We start from the raw sequence: 12,288 nt of genomic DNA on the forward strand, positions 1-12,288 counted from the left end.
TCCAGTTATAGCTCTCTATCATTTCTCTTATAATATATATATATATATATATATATATATATATATATATATATATATATATATATATATAAGATTTTAAGTTTAATTATTATTTAATAATTAATTAATAAGTTCTATCAATTAATTATTTTATTTAATAATTCTTAATTAAATCATAAATATTATATACGAAATATGTAAAATATATATATATTAAATTCTCATATTATATAAAATTTAATTATTAATTATTTAAAACAAAAACAATAAAAGAGTCAATATAATTAGAGAAAAATCAGATTGATGCATGATTTTTAGAAATTCACATTGTGTTTTACACTTTTTTTTCTTAATAATTATTAAATTTTATATGGAATTGATAAAATATTTATTTACTTCTATTTTTTTTGAAAAAAAATAGAACAACGGATTAAGCATGTAGCCGCAAAACTTGTCGCCTAACGGGCTTGAACCCAGGACCTTAAGTTAAGAATATTCACCGCTTGTTTCCGTTTGGCTAAAAAATGGGATAAAAATGTAACCGCAATAGGGTTAAACACATAACCCGCAAACACAATAAACTACCTAATCAAATTGGCAAGGGACTTCTTTTACATGAACTACAAAATGAAACCTGAGGAGTTAAGGACTAACCTAAATAGTGGAAGCTAGGCAATGAAGGTGGTTGAGACGTCAGCGACGGGAGGTGGCTGAGACGTCGGCGACGGGAGATGGATGAGACGGCGACGAAAGGAGGTGGTTGAGATGTTAGAGACGGGAGATGGATAAGACGTAAGCGACAACGAGAGATGGTTGAGACATTGTAGATGGGAGATGGCTGAGACGTAGGTGGAGATGGGAGGTGGCTAAGACGTCGACAGCGGCGATAGAAATCTGTCGCAAAAGAGAGGCGGAAGGGAAGTTCTGTGAGAAAACAGAGAAGGTTTCTAATTTATTTTATTTTTGGGTTATTGTCTTTTAGTGAAATTTTTGATTAAAATTAATAAATATATAATATATACTTATTTAATTAAATAATATATTAATTATAAAATAATATATTAAATTTATAAATTTGAAATTATAATATATATATATATATAAGAGACTTTAAGTTTAATTATTATTTAATAATTAATTAATAAGTTCTATCACCTAATTTTAAAATACATATTAATTATTTCATGTAATAATTCTTAATTAAATCATAAATATTATATACGAAATAAAAATAAGTAATATATATATATATATATTAAATTCTCATATTATATATAATTTAATTATTAATTATTTAAAATTAAAACAATTAGAGACGGAGGTGACTGAGATGTCGGAGACGGGAGATGACTGAGACGTAGGCAGCGACGGGAGGTGGCTGAGACATTAGAGACGGGAGATGACTGAGCCATAAGCGGCGACGGAAGGTGACTGAGAAGTCGGTGACGGCGGGAGTCTGTCGCAAAAGTGAGGCGGAAGGAAAGTTCGGTGAGAAAACAGTGAGGGTTTTGATTTAGTTTATTTTAATCAATATTATTTTATTTTAATTTATTGAATCTTATTTGCATTGAATTTTTTTATTAAAAATAAGAATTATAAAATATATGCTTATTTAATTAAATAATATATTAATTATAAAAGAATGTATGGAAATTTTTAAATTTGAAATTATATATATATATATATATATGAGACTTTAAGTTTAATTACTATTTAATAATTAATTAATAAGTTCTATCACTTAAATTTCAAAATACATATTAATTATTTCATATAATAATTCTCAATTAAATCATAAATATTATATACGAAATAGGTCAAATATAAATATTAACTTCTCCTATTATATATAATTTAATTATTAATTATTTAAATCAAAAATAATAAAAGGGTAAATATAATCAAAGAAAAATCTGATACATGATTTTTAGAAATTCACATTTTGTTTTACATTTTTTTTAATAATTAATAAATTTGGTATGGAATTGATTAAGAATTTATTTACTTAAAAATTTATTAAATATCAAATTTAATAATAATCTTAAAAGAAAACTATGCCCAGAACATTATTTTTTTTTTTGAAAAAAACATGATTAAATGAATTAAGCATTTAGCCGTAAACACAACATTTAACTAGGCGCAGAACTTGTCGCCTGACGGGCTCGAACCCATGAACTTAGGTTAAGAATATTCATCGCTTGTTACCGTTAGGCTAGAAGAGGAATAAAATTGTGGCTACAAAGGGATTAAACACATAACCTGCAAACACACTAAACTACATAATAAAATTTGCAAGGGACTTCTTGTACATGAACTACAAAATGAAACCCGAGGAGTTAGGGACTAACCTAAATAGTGGAAGCTAGGAAGCGAAGGTGGTTGAGACGTCAGCGACGAGATGTGGCTGAGACGTCGGCTACGGGAGGTGGTTGAGACGTCGACAACGGGAGGTGGCTGAGACGTCGGTGACGAAGGGAGGTGGCTGAGACGTCGGAGACGGGAGATGACTGAGAATAGGCGGCGACAAGATGTGGCCGAGAGGTCGGAGACGGCAGATGGCTAAGATGTAGGCGGTGACGGAAGATTGCTGAGACTTTGGTGACAACGGAAGTCTATCGCAAAACAAAGGCTGAAGGGAAGTTATGTGAGAACTCATAGTGAGGATTTCTGATATAGTTTATTTCGAGGTTAATACATTTTATTTTAATCATTTTAATTTATTAAATCTTATTTGTAGTGAAATTTTTGATTAAAATTAAGAATTATATAATATATGCTTATTTAATTAAATAATATATTAATTATAAAAGAATATATAAAGTTTTTAATGTGAAATTATATATATATATATATAAAAGACTTTAAGTTTAAATATTATAATAATTAATTAATAAGTTCTATCACTTAATTTCAAAATACATATTAATTATTTCATATAATAGTTCTTAATTAAATCATAAATATTATATACTAAATAAATAAAAAATATATATTAAATTCTCATATTATATATAATTTAATTATTAATTATTTAAAACATAAACAATAAAAGGGTCAATATAATCATAGAAAAATCATTTTGATGCATAATTTCTAGAGATTCTCATTGTGTTTTACTTTTTTTTTTTTTTTAATAATTATTAAATTAGGTTTGGAATTGATTAAGGAATTATTTACTTAGAAGTATATTAAATATCAAATTTAACCATAATCTTAAAATAGAACTAGGCCAATAACATTATTTTAAAAAAAATGGGACAACGTATTAAGCATGTAGACGCAAACACAATATTTAACCAGGCACAGAACTTGTCACCTGATGGACCCGAACCCAGGACCTTAGGGATAGAATATTCACCACTTGTTGCCGTTAGGATAGAAAATAGAATGAAAATGAGGTCATAAGGGGGTTAAACACATAACCCGCAAACACACTAAACTACATAATGAAATTGGCAAAGGACTTCTTTTAAATGAACTACAAAATAAAACATGAGGAATTAGGGACTAACCTAAACAGTGGAAGCTAGGCAGCGAAGGTGGTTGAGACATCGGCGACGGAGGTGACTGAGACGTCGGCTACTAGAGGTGGCTGAGACGTCGGTGACGGGAGATGGCTGAGACGTAGGCGACGAAGGGAGGTGACTGAGACGTCGGAGACGGGAGATGGTTGAGACGTAGGCGGCAACGGGAGGTGGTTAAGACGTCAAAGATGGGAGATGAATGAGACGTAGGCGGCGACGGGAGGTGGCTGAGACATCGGCGGGAATCTGTCGCAAAAGAGAGGCTGAAGGATGTTTTTTATGTGGGTTTCTGATTTAATTTATTTTGAGCTTATTCTTTTATTTTAATCAATATTATTTTTGTAATTTATTAAATCTTATTTGCTATGAATTTTTTTTTATTAAACTTAAGAATTATATAATATATGCTTATTTAATTAAATAATATATTAATTATAAAAGAATATATGAAGTTTATAAATTTGAAATTATAATATATATATATATATATAAACTTTAAGTTGAATTATTATTTAATAATTAATTAATAAATTTTATCACTTAATTTTAAAATACATATTAATTATTTTATATAATAGTTCTTAATTAAATCATAAATATTGTATACGAAATAGGTAAAATATATATATTAAATTCTCATATTATATATAATTTAATTATTAATTTACTCTCTTTTTAGCTCATCTTTCATAAATGCATTATGTATTTCATTTACGCTAAGCTGAGAGATAAATTACTGTAATATTTGAGAGTATATTCAACATTGTAAGTTGAACAAGACGTTGTCTGTTCAATGGAGTGAGTATTAGCAGTTCAGAATAGTCAATTGTTAAGTCCTGAGTTCTGATTTGTTTTGTGTAGATGCTATACAAACTAAAGCCTTCTAATGGAATCCTTTTGGAAACAAAATAAAGGGTGACGTAGGAGTTTTATCTCTGAACATTTATAAAACTCTATGTTATTTATTTACTGTCTTGCATCTGCCGCTTAAAATCTAGCAAATATTTTAGCACTTAAAATCGTTCAAAAGCTTGCGACGATTTGTCGAATAATAGAAACATATTTTATTCTCTAATATGATTAAAATTGAATTGAATTGAATTTGAAAATTAGTACAACAATATTCAACCCTCCCCCTTCTATTGTTGTAATCGATCATAACAAATGGTATCAAAGTCAGATTTTCTATTCTCAAGCAAAAAACATCTACCAGAATCATGTCTCTCCTAAAAAAACTTTCTATGTTCACAAAGGAAGACTATGATGACTGGAAGATCAGGATACAAGCTCATTTGTCTGCTCAATATGATGATATGATAAAATTAATTATATATCAATAATTCATAAACAACAAAATAATTCAATAATACATTTAAATAAAAAAACATATTATATTAAAACAAACATTATTAATAAAAAAAATACTTGGTACACGTACACATAACGAAGTAGTGTACTCTTCCCACATATGATCGACTAATACATTACGAAGTTCAATATGTGCATCTTTATTTATTATTTTTCCGTACCGAGATATAAAATCTTGAAATCGAGTATTTTCATCTATCACCAACTCGATCTTTGGTGAATGAGTTTCTATTTCAATTTCGATATGAACAGTTTTAACTATTATATTATTTATGTTTTACTTTTAATTATTGTACTATTTATTATCTAACAGATAATTGATATTTATGTATTTTCTATGTTTATTTGTATCGTTTAAAATTATAAATTTATAATTTATAAAATTTAAGTTATAAAATATAACGTTAAAATATAAAATAATTTATAAATTATAAAAAATAGATAAAATTTCAAGAATAATACAATTTAATGATTTAATATTTAATTAAAAGTAAAAAAATAATTTGAAGGATCAATTTGCATATAAAGAAATCAAAAGTTATTAAAAACAAAACATATATATATATATATAATTTAAGGGCCATTTTTTAAAAATGGCCAAAATGGTGAAATGAATAGTATATATGCATATATGCGTTTGATCGGAGGAGAGAATATAAACGTATTATGCGTTTCGTTTTGCAGAATAGTTGGAAGAAAAAAGGGAATGCAAAACTCATTATACGTACCCGTAGGAGATGGGCTCAAATATGTTGTTTCAAATTTGGTACTCCACTCTACAACACATTCACAAAAATTGAATATTTAATAGAATAAGTAAAAATTAATTAAGAGAAAAAATGAAAAGTCAATAAATATTGTGAATGTGGTGCAGGATGGAGCATCAAATCTAGTATAATTAATTAGGGATGAGGTGGGTTTAAGCCCACCCGTAGCTCGTTCATAATTTTTCTTTTATATATTTATATATATATATATATATATATATATATTTATAGTGTTAACTATGCAATTTGAGGTTTTTAAGCATGGACTGAGAGTGAAAGAAAAAAGAGAGGTTAGATATATTTATTTTATTTTTTTGTTTGAATGTTTTTTTTTATATTTTAATTATGTTTAAGAATTTGTTTGATATGATTTGTAGTATTTTTACAAATTATGGATATTTTTATCTTTTAAATTATAGTTAAATTATATTTTATAATAAATAATTATATTTAAATAATTAATATTAAAGTAGTATATTCCAATATTTCAAAAAAAATAATATTATTATTATTTACATAATAGCTATTTTGACCTTTTTTAATTATATCTTATGAATTTTTTAGTTAAATATTATTTATTTATTTTAAATTTTTTGGAGTTAATCCTAAATATATTTTTTTTTGTACAAGTCCGTCATAATGGGAAAATCTGATGAAATTGCCCTGATAAAGGGTCTAATTTCAAAAAAGGCCCACGCTTGATAAATCTTGTAAAAAGAGCATTTTTGCCCTACAAAATGTCCTTCTTGTCCCTCTCGCGTCCACTTACTACTCAAAGACGCGAATTACCGCTCTAGCATTTAATAAAATATTAGAGTTCATAAACGCATTTTATATAAAACACGTTTATGAACTCTAGCGTTATACATAAAAACACTAGAGTGATAATTCACGTCTTTCATCATATATAAATTTAATATGCCATAATTTTAAAAAACTCTTTACATTCACGACTTCCCCCTCTCTCTCTCTACGACTCTACTCTCCAACCCAAGAAACCATATCCCTCCCTCCCTCCCGCTCCCTTTTCCACAACGCGTTTGACGATCTCTAGTGATCTCAGTTATCTTGGAGGAGAGGTATATATGTGTATATATTAGTTAGTTTTCAGTGCTTAGATCTGATGAATCTGTTTGTATAGTGCTTGTGATTGTTTGAAATTCTGATATGGCATTGATTCTGGTTTGTTTTCAGTGGAGAAGAGAGGTTGCCTTTGCAGGTTTTGGGGTAGCTATACAAATAGATATATCTGCATAGAAAGATGATATTTAGAATATCAAGAATTGATCCTGAAAGAAGATTTGAATTGATAACGGTTAGAATCTCTTTCCCAAATCCCATCCTTTGAAAATGCTATCCCTCCCTCCCGCTTCCTTTGACAACATTTTATATAAAACGTGTTTATGAACAACATTTTTCTTCGGACGTTAGATTTCAGCATAAAACGCAATACAACAGTTATTTTAGTGAATGTGGGAGAACATTTTGTCCTTTTTGTTTAAGGCCAATGTTGGTTTATATAAGTTTGAAATGCTTAATTTCTATTATAGATAATCCTTAAAGCCCATGGTTCTTTGAAAAAAAAAACTTGCCTTAGAACAACTAGTCATGGTCTCAAACTGTTAAAAGTCCCTATGGTCCTTGGGGTTTTCAATCATTCAGATGTAGAACAAATCTTAGAGTGGTTGAGTCCATTTGAATTTTGTTTGCATTTTATCTTGTTCTTGCATCCTAGATTTCTCTAAAGTACATGTCCAGCAACTGAATGCTCATATTATTCAATAAAGTATTTTTGTTATTTTTCTTTATGGTTTTCAGCCATGCTCTACTACATGAATGGATCGCCGAGAAGTGTTACTACATATATGTTGTTTCCTTTTGTTAGTGTATTTCTTTTAAAATATCAACAAATATGACTAGTTTATTATCATTCGTTCTCCTTCGACCACACAATTCAACTTAAGGTAGCTGATTCTATAGTGGATTTTATAAAGATAATATGGTCATATGGACTGGGAAAGTGTTAAGCTCAAGTGAAAGAAATATTCTAAAACCATAACCTAAATAGTTAGTTTAAACCAACTACAAGAATAGTTTGGCATATTATCATCCAGACTTACATATTATCATCCAGACTTAGGGAGGAATATAGAAGGATAAGATTGAATGAGGAATATGTGGATGTTCTTGTGGAGAAAAAGAAGGTGAATGATGAAGAGAATGATGAGTAAGATTTGGAGGAGGTGAATGAGGAATATTTGGAGAAGGTGAATGAGGAAGATTTGGAGAAGGTGAATGTGTTGATTGAGGATCCGGTGAATGAGAATATTGAGGTATGTCTAATTCAAACATTTGGTATAATTTAAGCATTTTTTCTAATCAATTCAAGCATTTTGTCTTTTCTTTTTAGAATGTGGTGGATAAGTTGAATGATAAAGACATGGATGGGCTTGTGGAGCTGAAGGATGAGGATGTGGATGAGAAGAAGAACGAGGATGTGGAGGAGAAAAAGAATGAGGATGTGATGGAGAATGTGGTGAATGAGGAAGTGGTGGTGCAAAAGGAAGACAGTCAGAAGAATGAAATATGTATAATTCAAGCATTTTGTCTAATTCGAGCATTTTGTCTAATTCAAGCGTTTTGTCTAATTCAAGTATGAAATTGATGATGTGGAGAAGGTGGATGTGAATAAGGATGTAGTGGAGAAGAAGGAAGATAAGAGGAACAATGATGTATGTATAATTTGAGCATTTTGTCTAATTCGAGCATTTGGTCTAATTCAAGGATGGGATTGATGATGTGGAGAAGGTGGATGTGAATGAGGATGTGATGGAGAAGAAGGAAGACAAGCAGAAGAATGAGGTATGTATAATTCGAGCATTTTGTCTAATTCGAGTATTTTGTCTAATTCGAGCATTTGGTCTAAGTTGAGTATTTTTTCTAATTCAAGGATTTGGTCTAATTCAAGCATTTGGTCTAATTAAAGCATTTTGTCTAATTCGAGCATTTTGTCTAATTCAAGCATTTGATCTAATTTAAACATTTTGTCGAATTCAAGGATGTGAATGAGAAGGTGGAGGATGTGAATGATAAAGACAAGGTGGTGAATGAGAAGAAAGATGTGAATGATATTGACAAGGAAGACAAAAGAAGTTGGAGGATGATGTGTTTGTACAAAATTTGGGGAAGAAGGAGGACAAGTAGAAGGTGGCAGGCATAACCGTCTTAGCCTGATGATGTGTATCTGATTTAAGAAGAATTGTTCTTCTTTGTGGCAGGCATAACCGCCTTAGCCCGATGTTGTCGACTGTCTACACGGTCTACATGGAGATGTCATAATTTTAGATTAAATGACATAATTCTGGATTAATTTTCTATTTCTTCAAATGTTCTTATTGATTGATTTATTAATTACCTACGTTCTTCTTTATTTTTTTACTAAAAAGTACCTATGTTTTGATGTTTACTTATATGGTAGCTTTAAATAATTATCAAGGTTACATAAATAAATACCTTTTTACATTATTATGTGCAAGTTTTAGTATTCAACTATTGTATATTAAGTATAAATATGAATAGAAACCGCCAAATCAATTACCAGGAATAGAGGATTATAAAAATGACATTAAACCTGTTATTTTGCAAAAAGGGAATTAAAATATTACAGTGAGCATCAAGATTACTACCTAAGAACTCTATTAGAACTTAGGATAAAATTATCATCACCAGCAATAGTGGAATTCAATCTTCCAGCAGCCCAACCATTGTTGATTGTATAGGCACCACATCGGGCTGGATCTCCAATTACACAGCTACCATTCACTTCTCTCTCAAATTCAGGCAGACCTTTCGCCTTTCTCTCGCTCCTCATCTTTCTATCCTCGTCTCTTTCCTTCCTCAGCCATTTCTCAACAGTTCTCTAATGGAATTAGACATATTAGAAAATGAACACTTCATGTCTGTATATGAAGTTGAAAAAAAAACTGACCATTAATGACAAGTTACTTTCTTTCTTAACGTCTTCCATTGGCAAAGCCAACTGCAACTCCCCACGAGCGATGTAAACCTAACCATATGGCACAAATTCAACATAAGAACACTTACATGATTGTTAGGTGTAGAGACTAGATAATTGAGAAACATACAACGTGGGATGGCCAATCCTTCAAACCATCGAATGTATGAGTAGCATAAATAATCGATGCTCCTCTTTCTTCACATTCCATTTTAAGAAATTTCAGTAGATCAGCCCTTGCAAGAAGAACCTACATGAAAAGAATATGATAATTACATTTGATGAACATAAATGTTGATTTATTTGAAAAAGGAACTAACAAAGCTATACATACTATCTTATATGGTTTTAATAGACCCGCATATATGCACTCATCTTCTCTGTCCATCAGAGATACCTTGTGCATTCTCCATGACAGATCAATTACCAATACCTACATGAATCAATTAAGAAGTTTTGAGAGGTTCTTTTTAAAGGATGAGATTTGGGAAAGATATTCTAACAGTTATCAATTCAGTTCTTCTTTCAAGATTTGATCATAATACTCTAAATATCATCTTTCTCTGCACATATATACATTTGTATAGCTACCCCAAAACCCGCAAAGGCAACCTCTTTTCTCCACTGAAAACAACCCAGAATTTAAGCCATATCAGAATTTTATACAATCATAAGCATTATACAAATAATTCATGATTAAAGTTCATCATATCATAACAAAGTGATATGAAATATTGTTAGTTGCTATAGACATTTAAAACCACATTAATAGACATATCTGTTAGCTCACCCCAATAAAATTAAGAAGATTGATTTTATTCATTCTTCAAGCTTGGAAAAGTATGTTAGTGCTCTAAGTGTTGTTTTGGTATCAAATTCTAATGTTGATCATAATTAACCAGGGAATACATGATGATCGATCTGAAATGAACAAAAAAAGAAATCTATGTCATGATCCAAATTCTCTATCTCCATAAACAACAAACAATCCTAACCTCAACCACATCCATGTGGGTGTTATTAGATTAGTTTCAAAGAGAAAAGTCTTTTGTACTTTTCTCTCGTTTTCAGTATGAACGAGAGAAGAGGAATTATATTTTACTTACAAATTAGATTTAGACTTGACCTCTTCCTACACATAATGACAAAAATACAATGATCGAAACACGAAAACTACAAGGAAGAATACACAAGATCAATTTCTTATTTTTGTGAATACGAGAGAGAAAGGGGGATAAGCATGAAGAACCTTTTACTCACGCTCACGAGCGCGTTGGAGGTATTCTTCTAGATCAAACTTCCTTTTGAAAGTGTTGTCAACACATGTCGCCTACAAATCAATGACATTCAGTTTGAAGTTATGAAAAATTCTATAAACAAATCATATATGTGCATGTAGGGGTGTCAAAAATGAACTCGACCCGCCAACCCGACACGAGTCGACCCGAAGAATATTGGGTTAGGGTTGGGGGTTTCTTTTTCTTCCATCTTTCTCACTTCTCTTCAATATACATTCCTTCTCTAATTTTCATCTTTTTTTAATCTCTTGAACTCCGCTAGTATCCAGCAATAAAATGAGTTCACAAATTAATCTTGATCTTGAGGAGGATAGTGTGAAGGGTTCATCTATGGAAAATTTAGATGCAAATAAAGAAACGTGCATTGATTTCCAAGATCAAGCCTCCAAAACTGGTATTGGTAAACGAAAGAGACCATTAAAATCAAAGTGGTGGCAGTATTTTGATATGATTCCTAAAATAGAGGGAGAAGATTTGCGATGTAAATGTAAAGCATGTGGATCTACATACAAAGCTGATAGTAGCATAGGAACAGGTAATCTTCGCCGTCATATCCTTAATCAATGTTCTAGACAGAAAACTCGTGATATTGCTCAAGATTTGTTAGAACAAGGGGATAAAAGTCTTAATATTAGGTCTCAAAAGTTTAGTCAAGAAAGATTAGAGAGTTGCTAATCTTAGCAATTGTGAGGCATGATTTACCATTTCAGTTTGTAAAATATGAGGCATTTAGATCAATATTTACCTATTTGGAACCTCAAACCAATCATTTCACTTGAAATACTGCAATGACTGATATTCTCAAGATGCATAAAAATGAATGCAATAGGCTAGCTCAAGAAATACATTCATTCCTTGGAAAGATTTGTTTCACATCTGATTTGTGGACTTTGATGGAAAAGCTCAAAAGAGTCAATTAGAGCTCTATTTGGAAGAACCGAAAATTGACAGAGATACAAAATTTGATGTCCTCGCATTTTGGAAAGCTTATCAATTTAGGTATCCTGAACTTGTAAAAATGGCCAGAGATATCTTGAGTGTTCCAATTTCTACCGTTGCTTCAGAATCGGCTTTTAGCACCGGTGGTAGGATACTTGACCAATATCGTAGTGCAATGAAGCCTGATGTTGTTGAGGCATTAGTTTGTTGTAGAGATTGGTTAGTTGGACAGAATGGTCAGTGGCTCGTCTTTTTATTTTCATTTTAAAGTTATTTGTTCGATTCTTTGACTAATATTTTCTTTTTGTAGAAAATACTAAGGTGGAGTTGGATGATTTGACTGAAAATATTATGAGTTTATTCATAAATGGGGACGA

The 12,288-nt window shown here is 30.3% G+C and overlaps 1 protein-coding gene and 1 pseudogene across 1 annotated transcript; one reads left to right on the forward strand and one right to left on the reverse strand.

The window, feature by feature from the left end:
• The first annotated feature begins 7,666 nt into the window (after window positions 1-7,666).
• On the forward strand, window positions 7,667-8,998 carry LOC124943602 (coiled-coil domain-containing protein 1-like). Its single transcript, XM_047484087.1, has 8 exons — window positions 7,667-7,692; window positions 7,794-7,863; window positions 7,927-7,992; window positions 8,070-8,213; window positions 8,314-8,391; window positions 8,444-8,521; window positions 8,718-8,866; window positions 8,938-8,998. Exons 1-8 carry the CDS (start codon window positions 7,667-7,669, stop codon window positions 8,996-8,998), a joined length of 672 nt encoding a protein of 223 aa, XP_047340043.1.
• A 243-nt stretch (window positions 8,999-9,241) lies between these two features.
• Window positions 9,242-10,684, reverse strand: LOC124943603 (annotated as a pseudogene).
• Between the last annotated feature and the right edge of the window lie 1,604 nt (window positions 10,685-12,288).

Source organism: Impatiens glandulifera, chromosome 6 (genome assembly GCF_907164915.1).
Source record: "Impatiens glandulifera chromosome 6, dImpGla2.1, whole genome shotgun sequence".
NCBI classification, from domain to species: Eukaryota; Viridiplantae; Streptophyta; class Magnoliopsida; order Ericales; family Balsaminaceae; genus Impatiens; species Impatiens glandulifera.